We start from the raw sequence: 23,867 nt of genomic DNA, 5'->3' as shown, positions 1-23,867 counted from the left end.
AAGCACTGACGCGCCAACCAGCAAGTGCACACTGTTGGGCGCTGTGTTGTTAATAGGGTACCACCACGTTAGTAGAAACATGAAGAAAATGTCAATTATGATTTAATTGCATGACTTGAATTATTTTGTGATCATATTATATTTTTGAGTTAAATGAACTCTCAAACTATATTCCATCACTTTTACTTTCAAATGTGACAAAAGATGAAAAGTTATCTTTAATATGTGGGTCCTAAGTAAAATGTCAACATCAAAATTTTGAATGAGGTAATATTACTCCCAAAGTTCCAAATATGTCAACATCAAAATGTTGAGTGAGGTAGTATTACTCCCAAGTAATTGAATACACGCACTAGTAGAACTTGCTCAGAAGACTTTACTTATGGTACTAGCTAATTTTAGTCAAAAGATATTATAGTTATTTAAGCCTGATTCGATTAAGCTCTATCCTCAATTATCTTTTATATAAAGAAACTATAATAGCTTGTATTTAAAAGACATTCAACATAAATGTATTGCTTCACAAACCGCACAATAAATCCATTTAAAAAAAAAGTATAATAAAAAGCATTGACATGCTTAGTGTACCAACTAACTTTAGTCAAAGTTGCTTCAACTATTTAAGGGCCTGCCCGTTTATTTTTTATTTCAAAATTAACCGAACGCAAAAGAGACAGGTGGTTATACAGCTACACCCACCCCTTCCTTAATCGTCTTTACACTAATTTTAGACCTCTACCACTACCCATGGACTACAAGACAAATCCATAAAGATGTAATGCAAAACAACAAAAGGCGTCGACAGCAGGATTCGAACCTGCGCAGGCAAAGCCCAATAGATTTCGAGTCTATCTCCTTAACCACTCGGACATATCGACAAGTTGGTACTCACGTCTGATAAGCTCACTGTAATACCAACTACAAAGACAACCTGTAAGGAAAAACAACCGGCGAGTCGGCGACGGCAAAAGAGCGCCCACCGTGGGGCTCGAACCCACGACCACAAGGTTAAGAGCCTTGCGCTCTACCGACTGAGCTAGACGGGCTTGTTGAAAATCAACCAAAAATATGACAAATAATCGGTAATCATAGAAAAGTCTACACTAATCTCCCATTTAAAAAGGTGAGTGGAAAACCCATTATGTGTTTAGGTGCGCGTATTGCATAAGTCTGCCATTAAACTATTGACCCCATCGCCACCCATCACATCATTCCATCGCTCATTGCCCATGCGGGGGGCTGGTCAATGAAATCATACACTTTCAAACATGGAGACTTAGTAAAATTTAAAAAAAATAACACCCTCAAGTTTTTTTTTTCTGAAAAACTCACAACAGCCAAAGACCTTGCAGTCAAATGGCATAACTGTTGCTCTCCTATATGAGATGTCACATGTTTAAATCTCAGTTAAACATTGACTCTTTGTGCTTTTGTTGATTGAGAAAAGAGATATTAACTTTTTGTACTTCAGTTGGTTGAGAAAACTGCGTCGCCAGACGAGTTCGACCGAAAAATTGAGGGGGAGTGTTCTTCAATGGTCAAAATAGAGGGGTGTTATTGCAAAATTATCCACTATGAATTATATTATAAATTATACAGTAATATTCGTACGAAATGAAATGAAATAAAATAAAATAAATTGGAATTAAAAATTAAAGGAAAAAAGGTTTTGCACTTTAAGACGGGGAAATGACGGGGGTGATGGAGTCGTTCAACACGGCGAGCGAGTTAGGTACTGTTCGTTTCCGTTAAAATTCAGTCCTCTCTTTTGGATCTTCGCCGTCCCGGAATTCTTCCCGACGATCTCGCGGAGCCAAACAGCTCTTCCTCCGTCCTTACCGCCGGCGGCTTCTGAGATCTGTAAGTAGATTGCACTATTTCACCGACAATTTAACGCGTGATGTAATGCTAGAACTCGATTCGTTAAATTTGGAGCATAATTTCTTCGTTTATTGAGATTTTCCGTGGATAAGGAAGTGAGAAAATTTAATACAATGTTTAAAACGTGCTGTTAATGTTATCGGCGAATGTTTATTGTGTCTAGAGCTCTGGCGTTCATATTTAATGTAATGGAATTAAGTTTGAAGGTTAGTTCTCGTTTCCTTTAAATGCGAGTGTCGTTTATGAAAATTTGCAGTAAACAAGGTGGAAATTTTGGCTGTTTTGCAGTCATTTGGTTGAATAATTTCATGTTGAGCTAGCACTTTACTAGCTGTTAGAGGAAACACTGTTTGTTGAAGCATTTGGAGTGTTTTGGAAAGCTTATTTAATTAGATTATAGATTACCTTGTATGTTTACAACACCTTTTAGTTTATTTAAGCTAATAAGCCATAAGTGAATTGGACTAAGGGAAATTGTTTATCATAATCTATAATCATAAGTTCTACTAGTCAGGCACATAATTGGTTTCAATAAATTGTTTTACTTTGTGGTTATTTGCACAGGATGCCCGAGTGTTTTGTTGCAATGAGCTTTTCACATACAACATGAAGATGGACAAGAAAATCATGTTGAAGCACGTTTTTGCCTACAACTAGTAAGTTTCTGCAAAAATGGTGCTCAGCAGCATTGCTGAATTTCTTGCTGCTGCAGAGGCTCGCTTCTCAACTTCAAAGACCTCTAATGGTCCTTTTGTATCATCAGCTTTGCCACCATTGTCAGGTTCATTCCATGGATATAAGATTCCTAGCATAAGTCAGAAGAATGCATTACGGCTCTCCTCTTCCATTTCCCTTCAAGATTTTTCCGCATTTCACTCACGTGATCCAGAGGATGGTGATCCTAATCCTGGAGCAACGAGAAATTCAACTGATGCAAGAAGGGCTAACTTTTTTTTGAGAAAAACTGATGGATCAAGTTTTTCAAAGGATAAGGGATCTCCAGGAATCCCTTCTACACGCAAGAAATGGAGGCGAGTTATTCTGGTTATCCTCTGCCTGTTGTTTGCTTTTGTGTTGTGTGCTTCACTGTTTTATTATTTTAATTTATCCGAAGGTGCTTCCGAGTTCTATGTTGTGCTTGATTGTGGTAGCACTGGGACTCGTGTGTATGTATATCAAGCGTCGATTACCCACAAAAATAGCGACAACCTACCTATATCATTGAGATCAATTCCAGGAGATTTGCAGAGAAAACCAAAATCTCAGAGTGGACGGGCTTATAACCGAATGGAAACTGAACCTGGATTGGACAAATTGGTGCATAATATATCTGGCTTGAGGACAGCAATCAAACCATTAATACGATGGGCTGAGAAACAAATCCCCAGGCATGCACATAAAACTACCTCCCTATTCCTTTATGCAACAGCTGGGGTTCGTAGGTTGCCAAGTTCGGACTCAGAATGGCTTCTTGATAATGCCTGGTCCATTCTGAAATATTCACCTTTTTTATGCAAGAGAGAGTGGGTCAAAATTATCTCTGGAAATGATGAAGCTTTTTATGGTTGGATAGCTTTGAATTATCACAATGATGTCTTGGGGTCTAGACCTACAAAGGAAACATTTGGTGCACTGGACATGGGTGGCTCATCACTCCAGGTTACTTTTGAGAGTAAGGAAATTGCCAATGAAGAAACTACCTTAAAGCTGAGCATTGGTCCTGTTAACCATCGCCTTACTGCCTATTCCTTGCCGGGATATGGCCTGAATGATGCTTTTGACAAGTCTGTCTCCCATCTTCTCAGTAGGCTTCCTATGTTGAGCGAAGCTGATATGGTCAATGGGAACATTGAGATAAAGCATCCTTGTTTGCACTCTGGTTACAAAGAGCAATACATATGTTCTGATTGTGCTTCCCATCATCAAAAAATGAAAAACCCTTCCATTGTAAACAGGTTAGTTAATAAAGGGGGAAAACCTGGAGTTCCCATTCAGCTTATTGGAGCTCCAAAATGGGATGAATGCAATGCACTTGCAAGAGCCGCAGTCAATTTGTCTGAATGGTCTGACCAAAATCCAGCACTTGATTGTGAAGTGCAGCCATGCGCTCTTAAAAAGACTGACCCCTATCCTAGTGGCAAATTTTATGCTATATCTGGTTTCTATGTTGTCTATCAATTTTTCAACTTGACTTCTGATGCCACACTAGACGATGTATTAGAGAAGGGTCAAAATTTTTGTGAGAAGACTTGGGATGTTGCAAAGAATAGTGTTGTGCCCCAGCCTTTTATAGAACAGTATTGCTTCAGGGCACCATATATAGTGTTTTTATTGAGAGAAGGATTGCATATCATTGACAGTAATGTAATTATTGGCTCTGGAAGTTTTACTTGGACACTTGGAGTTGCTCTTGTGGAAGCTGGAAAGGGAGTTTCAATGAGGTTGGAATTTCAGAGGTATAACATATTACAGAGGAAGATAAGCCCAATTATTCTCATAGCCATTCTGTTTGCTTCATTGGTTGTTCTACTCTGTGTATTATCATTTGTTGGCAAGTGGATACCCAAGTTCATCTGCAGGTCGTATCTTCCCCTTTTCAGAAATAATGCTTCCCCTACAACATCTATTATCAATGTTCCAAATCCTTTCCGGCTCCAACGTTGGAGTCCAATCAATACCGGTAATTACTTCTACAAACCTCTGACTTATGCCGTACTTCTTTATGAAATTATGGAAAGCCTATGTTTATATTCCATTGTCCTAACAATTTGAAGGAAAAAATACCATCTATTTTGCTACATGAGCATTTGGTGGGTTCATTTTCATGGATAAGTGTCTGTGTTTGGCTCAGCAAGCTTTCCATGAGGTGTGATGTCAGTCAACTGACTAAGGATTTAGAGTAATTAGTATTTCAATTTGTCATACCTGGACCTTTAATTAGAGTAATTAGTACAGGAAAAACTTTTATTGTTAAGGGATTTTTCTACCCTTTAATTTCATTATGCTTCCCAAAGACCTCATCTTATTGTATTCCCAAGCCAAACAATGATGAACTTGGCTGCTCCAATTAGGATAAGGTCTCATATTCTCTTCTTTGGCATATAGAAGTTAAAGTTCCTAAATTTCCACCATTAGTTGACGAACTCTCTTGGCTGCCCTACATCTTTAAATCTCGTGACATGGTCAACCTCTTTTTGATGCCTGAAAACAGCTGAATGACTCCAGCTCAATCTCTTTTTGGTTTAGTGTCATTGAAAACTATTGTGGGTGCAATCATAATGACAGTAACCCAATAAAGTTGAAGCCTTTGCTGTGCTTCATGTAAAATTAATGCTCTCATTCATATGGCACCTATATGGTATTCCTGATGAATTGTCTTTTGTCTTAAAACGCCATGTTTATTGTTGGTGTAATTGTCGTTTAGATCATCATTTCATTTTGTGTTTCAGGGGAGGGAAAAGTGAAAATGCCACTCAGTCCAACGATTGCAGATACACAACGGAGATCATTTGACACTGCATTTGGTTTCAGGGGAAGTAATAACCACCCCGGTGAATCTTCCCTGTACCCATCATCTAGTAATGTAGCGCATAGTTATTCATCAAGCAACTTGGGGCAGATGCAGTTTGATAATAGTAACAATATGGGTTCATTCTGGTCCTCACATAGAAGCCAACAACTTCAGAGCAGGAGATCACAATCTCGAGAAGACCTTAATTCTTCGTTAGCTGAGGGGCCAATGTTCAAGATCTAAAGAACAATCCTTTTTCTGGTTTTTAACAATTCCTCACTGCCACAAACAGAAACTGGATCTTAGAACACGAAGCCTCTCATTGCTCCCTTGCACAGAGAGGGTGCAACGTAGCTATGTTACAACTTTGGTCAGCTGAATGATGAAAGCAGGGATAGTTCCAGACTGAGAAAGTTTCAAAATTCGTCGAGAAAGCTGAGAACTGACATGGTTGGCAGTGGCATTGAAACAGCAGAGGAAACCTGTACAGTGTAGGGATTGGAGAAAGATATGATCTCAACGGGAGGGAAATCGAGAGATGAGTATCTGAACATTATTCAGAAGCGCATTGCCACGCCTGTTATGACTGTTTGATCCTTTCACTAATTCGATAGCTGGCCTGAAATCTTGATAGCAAACTTGTGTTGTTGATTACTTTCTCCCTCGAAAATTTTGGAGGAAACTCACTGTATTATGTCAGATTATAGATTAGCTCGTTCTGATTATAGTATCATCGTTCATGTTTGTGCAGAAAAATGAATTATTAGCAAATGTCTTAGTGACATGAAAGTGGGGAAAAGGCAAAAAGTGGGATGTGAGAAAACATGGCTTCGCCCGGACTCGAACCGGAGACCTTCAGTGTGTTAGACTGACGTGATAACCAACTACACCACGAAACCTTGATGTCTAGTTGGTCCATGTGTTTTATATTAACGCAGAAATAAACATGCATGGAATATTCATTACATGTGGTAAGTATGGATGACAATAGGATGAGAAATGTGTGAGGGTATACTTTCTCTTCTATATCCCTATTCTTGCCCCAAGTTTGAGGGAATATTTCCCCATCCTGGCAAAAAATATTGTTAGGTCCCATCCTCGTATATGCTTAAAAGTTTAGAGTATCATTACACATTAGTACGGGTACGGTGGTGGTGGTTCAATGCAAGTCATGGAGAGTATTTCCCTTCCTTAATTGCTTTCATTTTATGCATTTTGCCTTCCTTGAAATTCAAATTGTCAAATTGACTTCCCGACAAATTAATTAGAAATAATTGCCACCTCTAGTGCTGACCGACTCATTTCACGTAAGAATAATATTTACATGTGATAACTAACTACACCATGTAACCTTGATGCCTTATGAGTTATGAGTGTGTGTGTGTGTGTTTTTTTTTTTTTTTGTGGGTAAAAAATAAAAATGAAGCATCACTGTTAGTACATTACGTTGCAGTAATTAAGTAGGGATGATAATAGGACGAGAAAGGTAGGGGGGAGGGGGTATACTTTCCTCTTCTATCCATGTTCTTTCCCTAGGTTCGAGGGTATTTTCCCATCCTGGCAAAAAATACTATTAGGTCGGTCCCATCGTCATATATATGTTTAAAAGTTTAGAGCATCATTTCAAATTAGTATAGGGTGGTGGTGGTTCGGAGCAAGTCATGGAGAGTGTTCCCCTTCCTTAATTGCTTTCATTTTATGAATTTTGTATTCCTTGAAATAGAATTCGTCAAATTGAGTTCCCAACAAATTTAGAAATAATTGTCATCCCTAGTGCTGATGGACTCATTTCACATAAGAATAATATTTACATGTGATAACTAACTACACCATGTAACCTTGACGCCTTATTATGAGTTATGAGTGTGTGTGTGTGTGTGCGCTTTTTTTTTTTTTTTTTTGGGTGAACCTCAAAAATAAGCATGAAGCATCACCATTCAGTAGGGATAGCAATAGGACGAGAAATGTAGGGGTATACTTTACTCTTCTATCTCTGTTATTGCCCTAGGTTCGAAGGAATATTTCTTTATCATCTTGACAAAAAATATTATTAGGCCACATTCGATCATCATATATCTTTAAAAGTTTAGAGCATCATTTCAAATTAGTACGCTGAGTGGTGGTGGTCAGGGGCAAGTCATGGAGACTGTTCCCCTTCCTTAATTGCTTTCATTTTATTAATTTTGTCTCTCTCAAAATAGAAGTTGAATTTGTCCTCATTTCTTATGAGAAGATCAGAATATTTACTTCCTTTTAACAAAAGTATATATATGAAGTATTTAGTATTAAAGTCAAATTGTTGTTTTTATCCCCCTTTTAGGTTTTAATGCTTTGTGCTAGCTAGCTGGACTCCTTTTTAACATTACTAGGGAAACTCCGGTCAACTCATGAAACATTGAAATTTCCTTTACTTTATATTTTGGTACATATATGATGAAGGGGGCGGCAAGAAGTGAAATTTCATCTCAAATCAACTATATAAAAAAAAACAATATAAATTAAGGATACATTAAAAATCGAGCTAATCTTTCAACAACAAAAAATCGAGCTAAAATGCAAGGGAATCAAAGCTCAATTATAGAGCATTTAGGTTATGTTATCTCCCATAATCTTAGAAAAATATATGAGGTTAGAAATGTAATATTTTCAAACTTTATTTTTAGTTCATTTTTTGTAGTATGAGAACCACATTTTCCTACATTTTAAAGTTATGTAAGATTCTAAAAAATATTATATTATCTCAAAATAATCATTAAATCGAATAATTAAGAGTGGTCATATAATTGCTTGCATGAGAAGCTCAGTTGGTCACATGAGTGAAGTTTGAAAAGAAAGACTAGAGATCGAGTTTTAGCACAGCTCGCATAGATTTATGTAGATATATACATTCAAATTTGAGATCTCCCATGGGAGAATCACAGTTATGCCGCTTGGTCACAATGTCTTTGGTTATAGGTATTTAATATATAGATAAATCTAAAAGTATTATTGTAATGTAAAGTGATAAGGTTTGAATTGAATGACTCAAATATGAAATTAGGGGTTTGAATGTATGTGTGTGCAATAATGGTGCTCTTCATAAATGTATTTAAGAGGTAAATAGATTATTATTCAACAAAAGAGTTTGGAAATTAAAACAAAAGGGAAAGAGTAAGGTTATTGTAACAAGACAAGAAAAGAACATCAATTATATTACTCACAAATTGCTTTCATAGTTTTCATGCCAGAACTGAAGGTCTCATTAATGGCTTTAATTTCTTCAGTACTTACAATGCTTCATACTATACCCCCACCCTAATGTCATTCAATATCTCATCATTGTACAACTAACTTGAATGGACCCTACAAGAGTTAGAGTTAATTTAGATTTTTTTAATTACACAATCAGTATTTTCATCACAATCTTTCTATACTAGTATTTGATCCTACGATCACTCATTTGAAAGGGTAATAGAGGTGTCATCACATTAAATGATAGTTTCCATATAAAAACATTTTTATATAGTTGCATGCATGCATGTCTTTCAAATTGTTTCATTAAGAAATTAAGGTCTTGTTTAGTTTGAAATTTATTTTTAGACATTTACCATGTACTTTTCATAATTCTAGAATTTACCGTTTATATTATCCGAAAACTATGGGTACCACTCACATTAAAAGACATGAATAGGAGTATAGTACTCCATATACTATTCATCTACATTATCTAATAATTAAACACAAAGAAGTGTATATTTTCAATCCCCCTTTAATATATATGCATGTGTTCTTTTATAATAATAATAATAATAATAATAATAATAATAATAATATATGAAAGTGCAATTAAGCACTTAAACTTCAAAAAAAAATGTAATTAAACACTTGAACTTGTCAAAATGAATCGAATAAGTGATGTTTACCGATAACCAAAAGGTTACCGGCAAAATTAACGCCATTGACCATCGTCGTCGCCGGCATTTAATTCAACCGCCGGCGATCAAATGATTGTCTTCCTCATAGGAAAAGATGAAGGACATTGGTTTCTCCACTAGAAGGTGATCATCATCGCTTTCTCCACTGGAAGGCGACCAAATGGTCTCCTTCTATGGAGAAGGCGACCAAATGGTCGCCTTCTCGACAACGATTGCTGGTCATCGGAGCACTGAGGTTAGTAGTCAGAAAGTTAGTGACTACTTATTAAAGGTCATTTACAAGTCATTTAGTGGTTGATGGGCTTTAATGTACGAAAGTAATATGTTAATGTATATATTAACTTTTTAGATGTTCGATGTTTTAATTACACTTTCGTATAAAGATCAATGGCCTATTTGACTATTTTCTATTATTATTATTATTATTATTATTATTATTATTATTATTATTATTATTTAATTCAACTCATCCTCAGAAAGCGAAATCACTCGTCCCCAGTCCTCACACCTCGGTTCGACAAGATTGTGAATGTGTAAATTACAGTGACTCAGTAACCTCTTAGGTGGGGATCAAGAGATGTTGATCAAGTGATAGGGGTTAATTTGGGTCTTTTAAGCATGTAGTTAAAGGTTTGAATAATCCACATTAGTATGCTAATCATCTTTGAGAACGCTATCTTTGAATGGGATCCGACCGACACTCAACTGGATTAGCTTCAAACACTTTGTATGCAATAACACCTTTAGAAAGCTGAAATTTTCCTATGAATAAGACCCGATTGAAACTCCACTAAATTAGTCGTCTCAACTTGTACTTCAGAAGTAAGGATATCAATGTGGTATTGGAGAAAAAAATATAATCAACTAATATGTACGCCCAAAATTAAATGTCATTTAAGAAGTTGATGATGAGTGAATATCTATACAACAGATTTTGGTGCCCATAATCAAAAGATAAGACCCTACACAGTACACAATGATACTAAACTTATCATTTTATTTAATTATTGTCGGCCAAAACCTCGATTTTTAGTCTAACCGTACCATTAACGTTAGACACACAAATCTTTTCTCGAGAGAAACGATTGGATTTATTTTGTGCATAGAATAGACGTTATGAACCAGTCAGCAGCTTGCTTTTTCTCGTCACCATAACATATAAACAACAAAAAAATATGTTCAAATTCATGTACCATATTGAGTTGTTTATTGATTTTTTTTTAATTTGAGTTGATCAGTTATGAACAATTTAAACAGGTTTGTCTCATTGTATTTCTTTGTTTGTTAGAGTCACAAAACGAGTTTCACCCGAAACACATACTTGGATAACAACTATGGACTTTGGTAAATCAAAGACTTGCTGCATAGGTTTGTGACCATCCTAATATTTAGGAGGTCAGTTAACAAGTTACCAGTTATAAGATAAATCAATCAGCTACCAATTAACAATCATTTACCAAATTAAGGTTTTATGGTTCCAATATTTTGATGTCTGTCTAGTGTCTACAATGGATTAGGTGTATGCTTTTTTGAGGATGTGATTAGGCCGGGTGGCATTTTCATGGTTTAATTTTTGTACTTGCTAGTGTTTTTCTATTGCATTTAATAATAATAATAATAATAATAATAATAATAATAATAAAAAAGAATTAAACAAATTTATACGCGAAAAACAACAAGCTATAGACTTTATTCGGAGAAGTTGCTGGGATTCAAAAAAAAATGTGTCTGATTATAGTGTATCATCAATTAGTGTGTGTAAACATTAGCATTTTTTGATATAAAAATATAAGAACAAAACTAACCAAGATTCAAATACAATAATAAAGTTGCACAAAATCATGTAATATAAAAACATTTCAAATCCTTTGACTTATATGTGAATTAATTAATATATATACATTCATGTGAATGGTTGTCTAACAAACATTCACGTTGAGCCACTCCCCTCTAAACTAGAACTGCTTATTATCATTAATAATAATAATAAAGAAATTAAACTATAAAAAATGGTCAAAATGTAGACTAGGAACACTATGCAATGCATGGACCACAAATGTAAATAAAACAATTATGTCATCTGCTAGTAGGTCTTTTATTAAATAATTTAGGGCTTTTGTCTCTTGTCTCTCTGTTTGGTCCGTTGTGCAAATTAAATTAGAGTCATTTGCATTTTATAAACAGTTTATTTAATGTAGCTCCTACAATAAATAAATACTTACATCAAAAGTAAATTTAGTTAAAATTGTCCAGAAAGAAGTGATTATATTATCGTCAATTTTTTGTTATTCAATTTTATGCAAAAGTGATTGTATTGTTTTCATCCTTGATTTTTATTAGAATTAATTTAAAAAACTACTTCACAAATAAGTAAGGAACAAAAATGTTATTTCTCTATAATTTATGCAAAAAATGTCATTTTTCTTTATTCATAACTAAGTTTTAAGCTGAAGCAACATATTTGGTTTAGGGTTTCATTAAATTAATGCTTGGACCAAATTAATCACTTTATTCATAGTTATTTATGTGTGTTGCACGAGTAAAATACTAGTTTGCAATCTAAAACTTAAATGACTAAATTTACACCACAAATGACTGAATAGACTTGGCTGGCGGCCGGTGAGATTGACAACAACTTTTTTTTTTTTTTCAAATGCCAACGTGACATATTAGTATTTAGTTAAATATATGTTAGTAAAAAAAAAATTAAATTACCTAATAAGTAATAACACACAATGTGATGTGTTTATTATTATATTAATTCTTCTAAAAGACAAGAATGGTTTACTTTGATTTGATTTGCTATTTTATACACACTTAAGCTTCAGCTGCCCAAATGACTACAAAAGAGGTAGCTTCATTCTAGTTATTAATATATTATAATTAATAATATATAAGTAAATTATACCCACAAAAAATTAAAAAAAAAATCCTTTATCACTAAATTAAAATATAGCATAAAATACTTTGGCTTATAAATATACCCATCCGATTCCTTCACAACCAAGTCTGTACCTGTAACACTGCACACTTCTTCTTCCTAATAGATCAGAGCTTCTTAAAAATGGCAGCCGGAGCTTCCAATTCCCCATGCGCTTCATGCAAGCTCCTACGACGTCGTTGCGCCAAGGATTGCATCTTTGCTCCTCATTTCCCCTCCGATGACCCTCACAAGTTCGCCATCGTTCACAAGGTGTTCGGAGCTAGCAACGTTAGTAAAATGTTACAGGTACGTTACATAGTCTCTTTTTTTATCGAGTAGTACAGTAGCGTGAATGTTTAAATTTTGAGGATTTTCGAGTATCATGTATTCATTCTTTAGGGTAACCTAAGAAACCTACAATTATTACCCAATATATAGTAGATAAATCTTGTCTTGTGATCCTACTCTGGAAAGTAAATATATAGGCTGTTTCAGAATTTGTAATTTTGTAGTTATCAAGTTAACAATATGATCAATTTGGTTGGGGTCTGGTTGAGTTGCCCCCAATATCATGCATTCTTGCCAATAAAAAGTGAAATTCCTGATCCCGAAGCTCAAATTAAGAAGTCGATAGGCTGCTCTGACAGAGGCCGAACTTGTAATCTTGTAGTTACCAATAGGTTGGGGTCTGGTTGTTCAGTTACCCTAGCATCATGCTTTCTTGCCAATAAAAGGCGAAATTTCTGACCTCGGGACTCCCACATCTCAACCACAGAGCATCATGTATTCTGTTTCAACTAAAAGTGGGCCGAGAATGTGATAGTAGGGCTAAAATGTTTGTGTTGAATTTTCCGGCAGGAGATTCCGGCGGATCACAGGGCGGACGCGGTGAGCAGCCTGGTGTACGAGGCGAATGCGCGGCTGAGGGATCCGGTGTACGGCTGCGTGGGGGCCATAACCTACCTGCAGAACCAGGTTTCGCAGCTGCAAATGCAGCTGGCGGTGGCGCAGGCGGAGATACTGTGCATCCAGATGCAGCAGCCGCCGCCGCCGCCGCAGGATTCTTCAGCCACCGTGCCGCCGCCGCAGATTCAACTGCGAGATGCGGCGGCAGATCTCGACGACGACGATGAGCGGCGTCTGAAATCTTTGTTTCTGCATCATCAGCAAAACAATCATCATCAGTGCTTCAACAACTTCACCCCCTCCGATAACACTGTAATTCTCCATGAATCTTTCAAGAGAGCACCATTCTTTGAACATGATGACATGGTTTCTTCATTAACCCAGCTATGATTATATATCCATCTAAGATATATATTAATGGAACTTAATTAGTGATTAATGCTTAATTATCCTTTTCAATTTCTTCAATTCATGCATGCTGTCAAGACCTTTTTTTTTTTTTCTTTTTTTTTTTTCTTTTTTTAAAAATCCTGCAAGCATAATTAAGCTAGTTGCTAAGTCAACCATACATGTGGGAGGTGCAATTTAAATAATATAAAACCATTTTTTTTTTTAAATGCTTTTTTTTCTTCTTCCCAATGAGGCTACCTAAGCTATGCTATGCGAATCTCAATGGTTTCAGTTCTGTATAATATATATATATTTTAAGATTTATAATGAGGCGAAAAGCAACTTTAACTTGGGAACTGCGAACTTGTAAAGCATTGCACTGTACTTATTATATGATTGCATTGCACTTATTTCAAGATTGCCCAGATACAATTGCACTGCAAAGTCCTCCAGGTATGTCCGGGAGTCATAGCAGTGCAATCATGTAGTAGTTACTGTCCAATCCTTCAAAAGTTCGCAGTTCACAGATTAAGATGGGTTATTGGCTGATTAGAAATAATCTATATTTTAATAAATATAAAATGAATAACACAATATAATATTTTGCTTATGTTTGAAGTTGTAACCGCGAGTTCGGGAGGATATTAATAAGAGCAAATTGTCATTTTGGTCCACTGACTATAGGGGTCTTCTTAATTGCAGTCCACGACTTTCAAAAGTGTTAATTGCATACCCTGACTATTCAATTTCTGTCAATTTTGGTCACTCCGGCCAAATTACCGGCCAAATATCACCAGAATTTCCTAAACCTTAAAATACGAGGGCATTTTAGTCATTTCAAACCCTATTCTTCTTCTCCGCGAATGTACCCTCTGCTTCGTCCCGTGCATTCTTGAACCACCATTATTTTATGATCAATCGGGATTTTTGGTTCTTGAACCACCATTATTTTATGATCAATCGGGATTTTTGGTTCCGAATCCGAGTCGGACATTGTTTGGGCCGGTTTGGGAGGTTTTAGAGGGGACATGGGCATGATTTGAGGTGTTTTCTGAGGTTTTAGAGGGGACATGGGCATGATTTGAGGTGTTTTCTCAAAAGTTTTTGGGGATGGCGGTGGAGCTCTCACTGGAGAAGTTAGTTTGGGTGGAGGATTATAATAATCCTTGAATGGTAGAGGTTGAGGGGGACTTTGAACTTTGGGTTTTGGAGAATAGGAAGTGAACTCAGTGAAGGAGAATAGGAAGTGAACGCGGCGGCGATTATTTAACTGCCAGAGAATAGGGCATTCGCGGTGAAGCTGCCAGTGGTGGAGGAGGAGACATTGCTGGCGGCGGTGTAACTGAGACAGGGGAGCGCTGACCGAAAGCCATAAATGGAGAACGTGTGGTAGGAGTTGGTGACAGCGGCGACAGTGAAACGACAGGTTTTGGTTGCGGCAGCGACGGAGATGGCGGCGATGACGGTTTATTCGCCGGAGAAAAATGGTAGTTTGCCGGAGAAGATGAAATAGGGTGTGAAATGACTAAAATACCCTTGTTATTTTGAGGTTTAGGAAATTCCGGTGAGATTTGACCGGCAATTTGGCCGGAGTGACCAAAATTGACAAAAATTAAATAGTCAGGGTATGCAATTAACACGTTTGAAAGTCGTGGACTGCAATTAAGAAGACCCCTATAGTCAGTGGACCAAAATGACAATTTGCTCTTATTAATATCCTCCCGAACTCGCGGTTACAACTTCAAACATAAGCAAAATATTATATTGTGTTATTCATTTTATATTTATTAAAATATAGATTATTTCTAATCAGCCAATAACCCATCTTAATCTGTGAACTGCGAACTTTTGAAGGATTGGACAGTAACTACTACATGATTGCACTGCTATGACTCCCGGACATACCTGGAGGACTTTGCAGTGCAATTGTATCTGGGCAATCTTGAAATAAGTGCAATGCAATCATATAATAAGTACAGTGCAATGCTTTACAAGTTCGCAGTTCCCAAGTTAAAGTTGCTTTTCGCCTCATTATAAATCTTAAAATATATATATATTATACAGAACTGAAACCATTGAGATTCGCATAGCATAGCTTAGGTAGCCTCATTGGGAAGAAGAAAAAAAAGCATTTAAAAAAAAAAATGGTTTTATATTATTTAAATTGCACCTCCCACATGTATGGTTGACTTAGCAACTAGCTTAATTATGCTTGCAGGATTTTTAAAAAAAGAAAAAAAAAAAAGAAAAAAAAAAAAAGGTCTTGACAGCATGCATGAATTGAAGAAATTGAAAAGGATAATTAAGCATTAATCACTAATTAAGTTCCATNATGGAACTTAATTAGTGATTAATGCTTAATTATCCTTTTCAATTTCTTCAATTCATGCATGCTGTCAAGACCTTTTTTTTTTTTTCTTTTTTTTTTTTCTTTTTTTAAAAATCCTGCAAGCATAATTAAGCTAGTTGCTAAGTCAACCATACATGTGGGAGGTGCAATTTAAATAATATAAAACCATTTTTTTTTTTAAATGCTTTTTTTTCTTCTTCCCAATGAGGCTACCTAAGCTATGCTATGCGAATCTCAATGGTTTCAGTTCTGTATAATATATATATATTTTAAGATTTATAATGAGGCGAAAAGCAACTTTAACTTGGGAACTGCGAACTTGTAAAGCATTGCACTGTACTTATTATATGATTGCATTGCACTTATTTCAAGATTGCCCAGATACAATTGCACTGCAAAGTCCTCCAGGTATGTCCGGGAGTCATAGCAGTGCAATCATGTAGTAGTTACTGTCCAATCCTTCAAAAGTTCGCAGTTCACAGATTAAGATGGGTTATTGGCTGATTAGAAATAATCTATATTTTAATAAATATAAAATGAATAACACAATATAATATTTTGCTTATGTTTGAAGTTGTAACCGCGAGTTCGGGAGGATATTAATAAGAGCAAATTGTCATTTTGGTCCACTGACTATAGGGGTCTTCTTAATTGCAGTCCACGACTTTCAAACGTGTTAATTGCATACCCTGACTATTTAATTTTTGTCAATTTTGGTCACTCCGGCCAAATTGCCGGTCAAATCTCACCGGAATTTCCTAAACCTCAAAATAACAAGGGTATTTTAGTCATTTCACACCCTATTTCATCTTCTCCGGCAAACTACCATTTTTCTCCGGCGAATAAACCGTCATCGCCGCCATCTCCGTCGCTGCCGCAACCAAAACCTGTCGTTTCACTGTCGCCGCTGTCACCAACTCCTACCACACGTTCTCCATTTATGGCTTTCGGTCAGCGCTCCCCTGTCTCAGTTACACCGCCGCCAGCAATGTCTCCTCCTCCACCACTGGCAGCTTCACCGCGAATGCCCTATTCTCTGGCAGTTAAATAATCGCCGCCGCGTTCACTTCCTATTCTCCTTCACTGAGTTCACTTCCTATTCTCCAATTGGAGAATAGGAAGTGAACTCAGTGAAGGAGAATAGGAAGTGAACGCGGCGGCGATTATTTAACTGCCAGAGAATAGGGCATTCGCGGTGAAGCTGCCAGTGGTGGAGGAGGAGACATTGCTGGCGGCGGTGTAACTGAGACAGGGGAGCGCTGACCGAAAGCCATAAATGGAGAACGTTTGGAGAATAGGAAGTGAACTCAGTGAAGGAGAATAGGAAGTGAACGCGGCGGCGATTATTTAACTGCCAGAGAATAGGGCATTCGCGGTGAAGCTGCCAGTGGTGGAGGAGGAGACATTGCTGGCGGCGGTGTAACTGAGACAGGGGAGCGCTGACCGAAAGCCATAAATGGAGAACGTTTGGGGATGGCGGTGGAGCTCTCACTGGAGAAGTTAGTTTGGGTGGAGGATTATAATAATCCTTGAATGGTAGAGGTTGAGGGGGACTTTGAACTTTGGGTTTTGGAGAATAGGAAGTGAACTCAGTGAAGGAGAATAGGAAGTGAACGCGGCGGCGATTATTTAACTGCCAGAGAATAGGGCATTCGCGGTGAAGCTGCCAGTGGTGGAGGAGGAGACATTGCTGGCGGCGGTGTAACTGAGACAGGGGAGCGCTGACCGAAAGCCATAAATGGAGAACGTGTGGTAGGGGAGCGCTGACCGAAAGCCATAAATGGAGAACGTGTGGTAGGAGTTGGTGACAGCGGCGACAGTGAAACGACAGGTTTTGGTTGCGGCAGCGACGGAGATGGCGGCGATGACGGTTTATTCGCCGGAGAAAAATGGTAGTTTGCCGGAGAAGATGAAATAGGGTGTGAAATGACTAAAATACCCTTGTTATTTTGAGGTTTAGGAAATTCCGGTGAGATTTGACCGGCAATTTGGCCGGAGTGACCAAAATTGACAAAAATTAAATAGTCAGGGTATGCAATTAACACGTTTGAAAGTCGTGGACTGCAATTAAGAAGACCCCTATAGTCAGTGGACCAAAATGACAATTTGCTCTATTAATAATAATGCTACAAGAATCTTACTTCATCTACGTATTGGGTCAGAATATTTAAGTTTTTGGGGATATCTGGTAAGTAATTTCATTAATAAGTTACACAATGGATTTTCAAAAAGTTACACAATTAAACTTTACTTTTTCATTGGTATAATATATCATATTAATTAAAATTTGCATTTAATGTGTCCGCACGAACATAACTCAGGTGATTGATTATGAACAAGGAGATACGATCGAGCCCTAGCAGCTATGCAGAGTTAAACATGGGCTAATATATATTAGTCTTTCTACCTAAGAAGCGGTTGATGAATAACTGAGAATATAATGCAATTCGCAGTGGGATCTCAAAAGCACATAGGCCAAGCTGGGGAGTATCCAGTCAAGATGTACATACAATATAATTACAAAGTATATGAAAAATTAGGAAGCATCTTTTAATGTTTTTTTCAAACAAATACAATCCCACATTTCCTTTTCAGAATTCCGTCTCCTATATATAACGTTAAAACAAGGTAAGCCAAAGGCAGCTTCGGCCTTGTTTGTTTTCGACACAACCGCAGCATGCATGCATGCATGCTTTGCACTTTAAATCATCGGACAAGACACATCGAAAACTTACTCCATCATAAAATCTTAACCACACACGTTATTACTATGGACCACAACTTAGAAGATCGAGTTCAACAACAAATAAATGCATCAATGTACTACAAAATGCACCAAAACGTACCATTAAGACACGCCGCACTACACAGTGTTCATAAACACACCATGCACGATAAGACCTGACCGAATTGGAACTTGGCCATATATATTAGAGCAAAACTCATATACTTTTTCAATGTGGGACAAAAACCTCTTCCAAGCCTTTCAATTTCTAATTTTTTTAAACTCGAATTGGTATGCTTTGAAAATTAATTTCTCATTCACCCATTATTCATTTTCAGTATAAAATATATCAATTTCTTTATCTCGCTTAAAAAAATCTGAATCCATTTTGATCCGACCCAAATTAAAAATAAACCCTATATATTGTATAGTGTATACAAGTAAGATGCAGACTGGGCTCGTACGTTAAAAAGTATATTAAATTGGGAAGAAGAAGAAGAAGAAGAAGAGTAGAAGAGATTAAGGAATGTGATGGATGGGATAACGATAATATAATCCAAGTAACGTGATATTCATCGATTCTCTATGACGAACTCATTCACATGGCCTATGGGGATTGTGGGGGCACCCATAAAGTGTCCAAATTCATCACTTCATAACAGATGTTTTCCTTTAATTAATTAATTAATTGTTGAGGATCACACTCACCACACTATGCCAAAGCCAAAAGATATAACTGTTAGCGAAAGTGTTGCTATGATATAAATTGTCAAGATTAAGAACATATCATTACTGAAAAATTATACTTAGTATCGAAAACACAATTTTAATTTTTTTTATATTTGCGTAGCTGTTAACGTCATTTAAATTACAGAATATTCGACATAACTCTTCAAGCTATCGCCCAATATTTAATGATTTTAAATGGTAAGTGCGGATGCATTTAAAAGCTCTTGTTTTGGGGGGAGGGGGTGGGGGTGGTTTGTCTAATAGTGTACTGTTTGGTCAAACTTATATTAAATGCTTACAAAAAGATTTTTTTTTTAGATGTATGGATAGGAGGTTTTCCAATCTACCAAAAGTAATATTGGCCAAGCATATATATATATATATATTTATATACAAGAAGTTAATACGTGTACAAATTAAATGGTTTTCTTAACTTGTGAGTTTTTCAAAAACTTAATTTGAATACTTTTACCATTTTGCTAGGTATGATTTCGTTTAGTGTTTGATTTTTTATTCCAAATTTTCAATGTATTTAAAAAAAAAAAAAAGTAGTAGAAGAAGAAGACAAAGCATTTGTTCAATTTGGTTGTAGTTTATATATGAGCCATTTATTTTGTATAGTAATATAAAGATATTTTGTAAGATTTAATGTTTTAATCTGTCTTATTTTCGTGAAACATTGTTTTATCATTCATTATAATTATGGTCAATTGACCAACTAGATTCCAAATCGATCATAACCATATATCAGTCGATTTCGATCCCTAATTGGCTATTTTGATATTCAATCAATTGCAAATGTTATCTTGTTTTTTTCATCAAGTAAGATTTAATTAATTAATCCATCGATATATGAATAATGATTTTATTTAATTCTAATTATCTCTAAAAAGTTTAAATGATTTCCGAACAATTAAAGTATAATTTTACCTCACTAACGTTGAGATCAAAAGTTTAGATGGTACCATGTGCCATTTACTTAGTATTTTTATGTCATAATTATGATTTCAAGACATTATTCATCTATGTGCATAGAAAGACAAATTAATGTATCGCCTTCAAGACGTCTAGTCTTGATACTACTTACCTTGAGCTTTGTTGGGCAGTAGTTTGAAAGGCCAAACTCAACATCCTATCATTAAAACATGGCGTTCATGTATAAAGAAATAAAGTTGTGCTTTCGCTAGAAGCTATAGTTTTTAGCATAATGTTAAGTGCACGATCCTAACAATTGGTAACATGTTGTGCAGTTGAGGGCAGCGACTTGATCATGACAAACTCCATGTTTTTGCGACCTTGTTAGAGAGTTGGGGTAACGGCTTGATGATGACAAGCTCTATATTTTTGCGACCTTGTTAGAGAGTTAGGGTAACGGCTTGATGATGACAAGCTCCATATTTTTGCGACCTCGTTAGAAAGTTTGAGGCCTCGNTACTACTAATAAAAACAAAATTCTACTTTTAAATTCCCTGCCCAAACTACCTTCCAAGCTATTGCTATATAAAATCTAATAATTATTATAGTAATAATAGCTCAATAGATATGATAACTTTTATATATTTATATATATAGAATCCTAATCATAATGAGAACCAATCCCAAGTGACAACGTGTGGACAAATCCAAACCATTGATCTGCAGAATCTGATGGATGGGAAATCAAGTAAAAAATGAGCCGTGTCATTTTCATAAATATTACAAATTTTTAAAATGAGCGGGGTCTTTTTCATAAATATTACAAACTTTGGTTTATTTTGAACCGTTAGATTTACTAGATCAGTGGTTTGGATTTGTCCATTAGTTCTCACCTGATTAGGAACCATTATAATATGTAATACTATAAGAACAAAATAAATTATTCATATTTTAACGTGTAATTACTATGGTAATTTTATAGTAATCTCTCTCTCTTTTTCTCTCTCTCTATATATATATATATATATATATATATATATATATATATATATATATATATATATATATATATATATAACAACTCCCAATAAATTCACACTTAGCTTCTAGAATATAAACTTTACATAATTAAAATTTTCCACGGTCAGTTTTTATATAATAAATTTGTCATTTTCTATGATTTCCTGGAGAAGGTCTGGATGGCTAGCAGCATGGATCTTCCAAGAACAATAATAATAATTATTTAATTATGCCCGTGACACAAAGTACCTTTCAAACTTATATATATAGACTTGAAGCCAAGCAGCACTTTATTGAACTATATTTTCATAGTTGATATCTTTATTTCAAATATTGCAACTTGCTTTTTGTTTGTCTAGTTCATTACTTGATGATGTGTTGGGGGGGGGGGTGGATCTATCAACTTTTGTAAAGTTGATGGTTATCTTATGATTGTTCATGATATGATCACACCAATCCAAAAGAAAAATAAATTATTTACATAATTATTGAATTGTGTCAAAGTATGCATGCAATTAGTGACCATTTCAAAGATATTGTGACACATGTGAAAAATAAAAAAATAAAAAAATTTCAAGTTAATGAGTTGTGTATATGTTGATAACTTAAAATCTAAGGTATTTTATATAGTTACTTAATTATTTACGAAAATGTCACCGCATCATTTTTTTAAAAAAAATTACATTTAATTCGTTGATCTAGACATGTGAACGGCTGTGAAGCGTTCTCGTCATTTCTTTCCACTTGAGCGCGCTTATATATATGCGCGAGAGAACAATCATCCTCTGCATAAATAGAGGTAGGTATAGTTTGATCCGGTATGATTTTCGAGTCATCCCTCTTTGAAGGGGGAATAATTCATGAACAAATCTCAAACTATTTCCGATGAGGTAAAAAAGAAAAGGATGGACCGACTGATCCTATAAGAGTCAAGCATAGTTGTAGTTAGTATAATGCCTGGCACTAACCTGGTGTCCACCAAAATTTATAAAACGATGTTTCATTTGTTTGGTTGTATATATACATTTCCATCACTCCCTTCTCCCTTTCGTTACAATCATCTCTTTTTTCTTTTGTTTTCTTTTTCCTTTCTTTTTTTTTTTGTTAGACCACGAGGTGCCCTGAGCATATCCTAACAGTAGAAAGCACCTTTAAGTACGTACCATATTCAGACTAATCCTCATTCACATCGGACCGATCCAATTAAGAGACAAAGTGCTGATTAGATTGATTTTTTCCTTTCTTGGACTCTTCCTTATGTGTGATATGTAATCTCCTCTCATGTGTTTCACATACTTAATTGGCTTATTTGCCGTGGCTTTTGATTGAATATTTTTATACCCTACCATCATATCTTATGTTTTTTTTTTTTTTTTTTTTTTTCACAATTGTTTGGTTGGCTAAATTTATATATGTATATAGATAGATTGTACGGAAATGAGAAATGTATGAAATGAAACACATATAGGAAAAGNGGATCTATCAACTTTTGTAAAGTTGATGGTTATCTTATGATTGTTCATGATATGATCACACCAATCCAAAAGAAAAATAAATTATTTACATAATTATTGAATTGTGTCAAAGTATGCATGCAATTAGTGACCATTTCAAAGATATTGTGACACATGTGAAAAATAAAAAAATAAAAAAATTTCAAGTTAATGAGTTGTGTATATGTTGATAACTTAAAATCTAAGGTATTTTATATAGTTACTTAATTATTTACGAAAATGTCACCGCATCATTTTTTTAAAAAAAATTACATTTAATTCGTTGATCTAGACATGTGAACGGCTGTGAAGCGTTCTCGTCATTTCTTTCCACTTGAGCGCGCTTATATATATGCGCGAGAGAACAATCATCCTCTGCATAAATAGAGGTAGGTATAGTTTGATCCGGTATGATTTTCGAGTCATCCCTCTTTGAAGGGGGAATAATTCATGAACAAATCTCAAACTATTTCCGATGAGGTAAAAAAGAAAAGGATGGACCGACTGATCCTATAAGAGTCAAGCATAGTTGTAGTTAGTATAATGCCTGGCACTAACCTGGTGTCCACCAAAATTTATAAAACGATGTTTCATTTGTTTGGTTGTATATATACATTTCCATCACTCCCTTCTCCCTTTCGTTACAATCATCTCTTTTTTCTTTTGTTTTCTTTTTCCTTTCTTTTTTTTTTTGTTAGACCACGAGGTGCCCTGAGCATATCCTAACAGTAGAAAGCACCTTTAAGTACGTACCATATTCAGACTAATCCTCATTCACATCGGACCGATCCAATTAAGAGACAAAGTGCTGATTAGATTGATTTTTTCCTTTCTTGGACTCTTCCTTATGTGTGATATGTAATCTCCTCTCATGTGTTTCACATACTTAATTGGCTTATTTGCCGTGGCTTTTGATTGAATATTTTTATACCTACCATCATATCTTATGCTTTTTTTTTTTTTTTTTTTTTTTTTTTTTTTTTTTTTTTTATCACAATTGTTTGGTTGGCTAAATTTATATATGTATATAGATAGATTGTACGGAAATGAGAAATGTATGAAATGAAACACATATAGGAAAAGATAAGAGTTGATGTCAATTATTGCAGT

At 35.6% G+C, this 23,867-nt stretch overlaps 2 protein-coding genes and 3 non-coding genes across 5 annotated transcripts; 2 read left to right on the top strand and 3 right to left on the bottom strand.

Annotated features, from left to right (window-relative positions):
• Positions 1-796: 796 nt before the first annotated feature.
• Positions 797-878, bottom strand: TRNAS-CGA. Its single transcript has one exon. It is a non-coding gene; the product is annotated as a tRNA-Ser (tRNA).
• A 95-nt stretch (positions 879-973) lies between these two features.
• TRNAK-CUU lies at positions 974-1,046 on the bottom strand. Its single transcript has one exon. It is a non-coding gene; the product is annotated as a tRNA-Lys (tRNA).
• A 644-nt stretch (positions 1,047-1,690) lies between these two features.
• On the top strand, positions 1,691-6,148 carry LOC116013452 (probable apyrase 7). The gene is made up of 3 exons (XM_031253219.1): positions 1,691-1,860; positions 2,446-4,561; positions 5,331-6,148. Exons 2-3 carry the CDS (start codon positions 2,554-2,556, stop codon positions 5,633-5,635), a joined length of 2,313 nt encoding a protein of 770 aa, XP_031109079.1. The 5' UTR covers positions 1,691-1,860; positions 2,446-2,553; the 3' UTR covers positions 5,636-6,148.
• A 69-nt stretch (positions 6,149-6,217) lies between these two features.
• On the bottom strand, positions 6,218-6,291 carry TRNAV-AAC. Its single transcript has one exon. It is a non-coding gene; the product is annotated as a tRNA-Val (tRNA).
• Positions 6,292-12,334: 6,043 nt separating this feature from the next.
• LOC116014129 (LOB domain-containing protein 12-like) lies at positions 12,335-13,603 on the top strand. Its single transcript, XM_031254134.1, has 2 exons — positions 12,335-12,535; positions 13,088-13,603. The coding sequence occupies exons 1-2, from the start codon at positions 12,371-12,373 to the stop codon at positions 13,523-13,525; spliced, it is 603 nt and encodes a 200-aa protein (XP_031109994.1). The 5' UTR covers positions 12,335-12,370; the 3' UTR covers positions 13,526-13,603.
• Positions 13,604-23,867: the final 10,264 nt, after the last annotated feature.

The sequence above is a fragment of the Ipomoea triloba genome, chromosome 3 (assembly GCF_003576645.1).
Source record: "Ipomoea triloba cultivar NCNSP0323 chromosome 3, ASM357664v1".
Lineage (NCBI taxonomy): Eukaryota > Viridiplantae > Streptophyta > Magnoliopsida > Solanales > Convolvulaceae > Ipomoea > Ipomoea triloba.
This window is presented reverse-complemented; position numbering and strand designations above follow the sequence as displayed.

Bases quoted from the DNA above. Each gene is read 5' to 3' on its own strand.
- LOC116013452 (XM_031253219.1), top strand. From the start codon at position 2,554: ATGGTGCTCAGCAGCATTGCTGAATTTCTTGCTGCTGCAGAGGCTCGC. The intron at 4,562-5,330 runs GTAATTACTTCT...TTTGTGTTTCAG, and splicing joins TTGGAGTCCAATCAATACCG to GGGAGGGAAAAGTGAAAATG.
- LOC116014129 (XM_031254134.1), top strand. From the start codon at position 12,371: ATGGCAGCCGGAGCTTCCAATTCCCCATGCGCTTCATGCAAGCTCCTA. The intron at 12,536-13,087 runs GTACGTTACATA...ATTTTCCGGCAG, and splicing joins ACGTTAGTAAAATGTTACAG to GAGATTCCGGCGGATCACAG.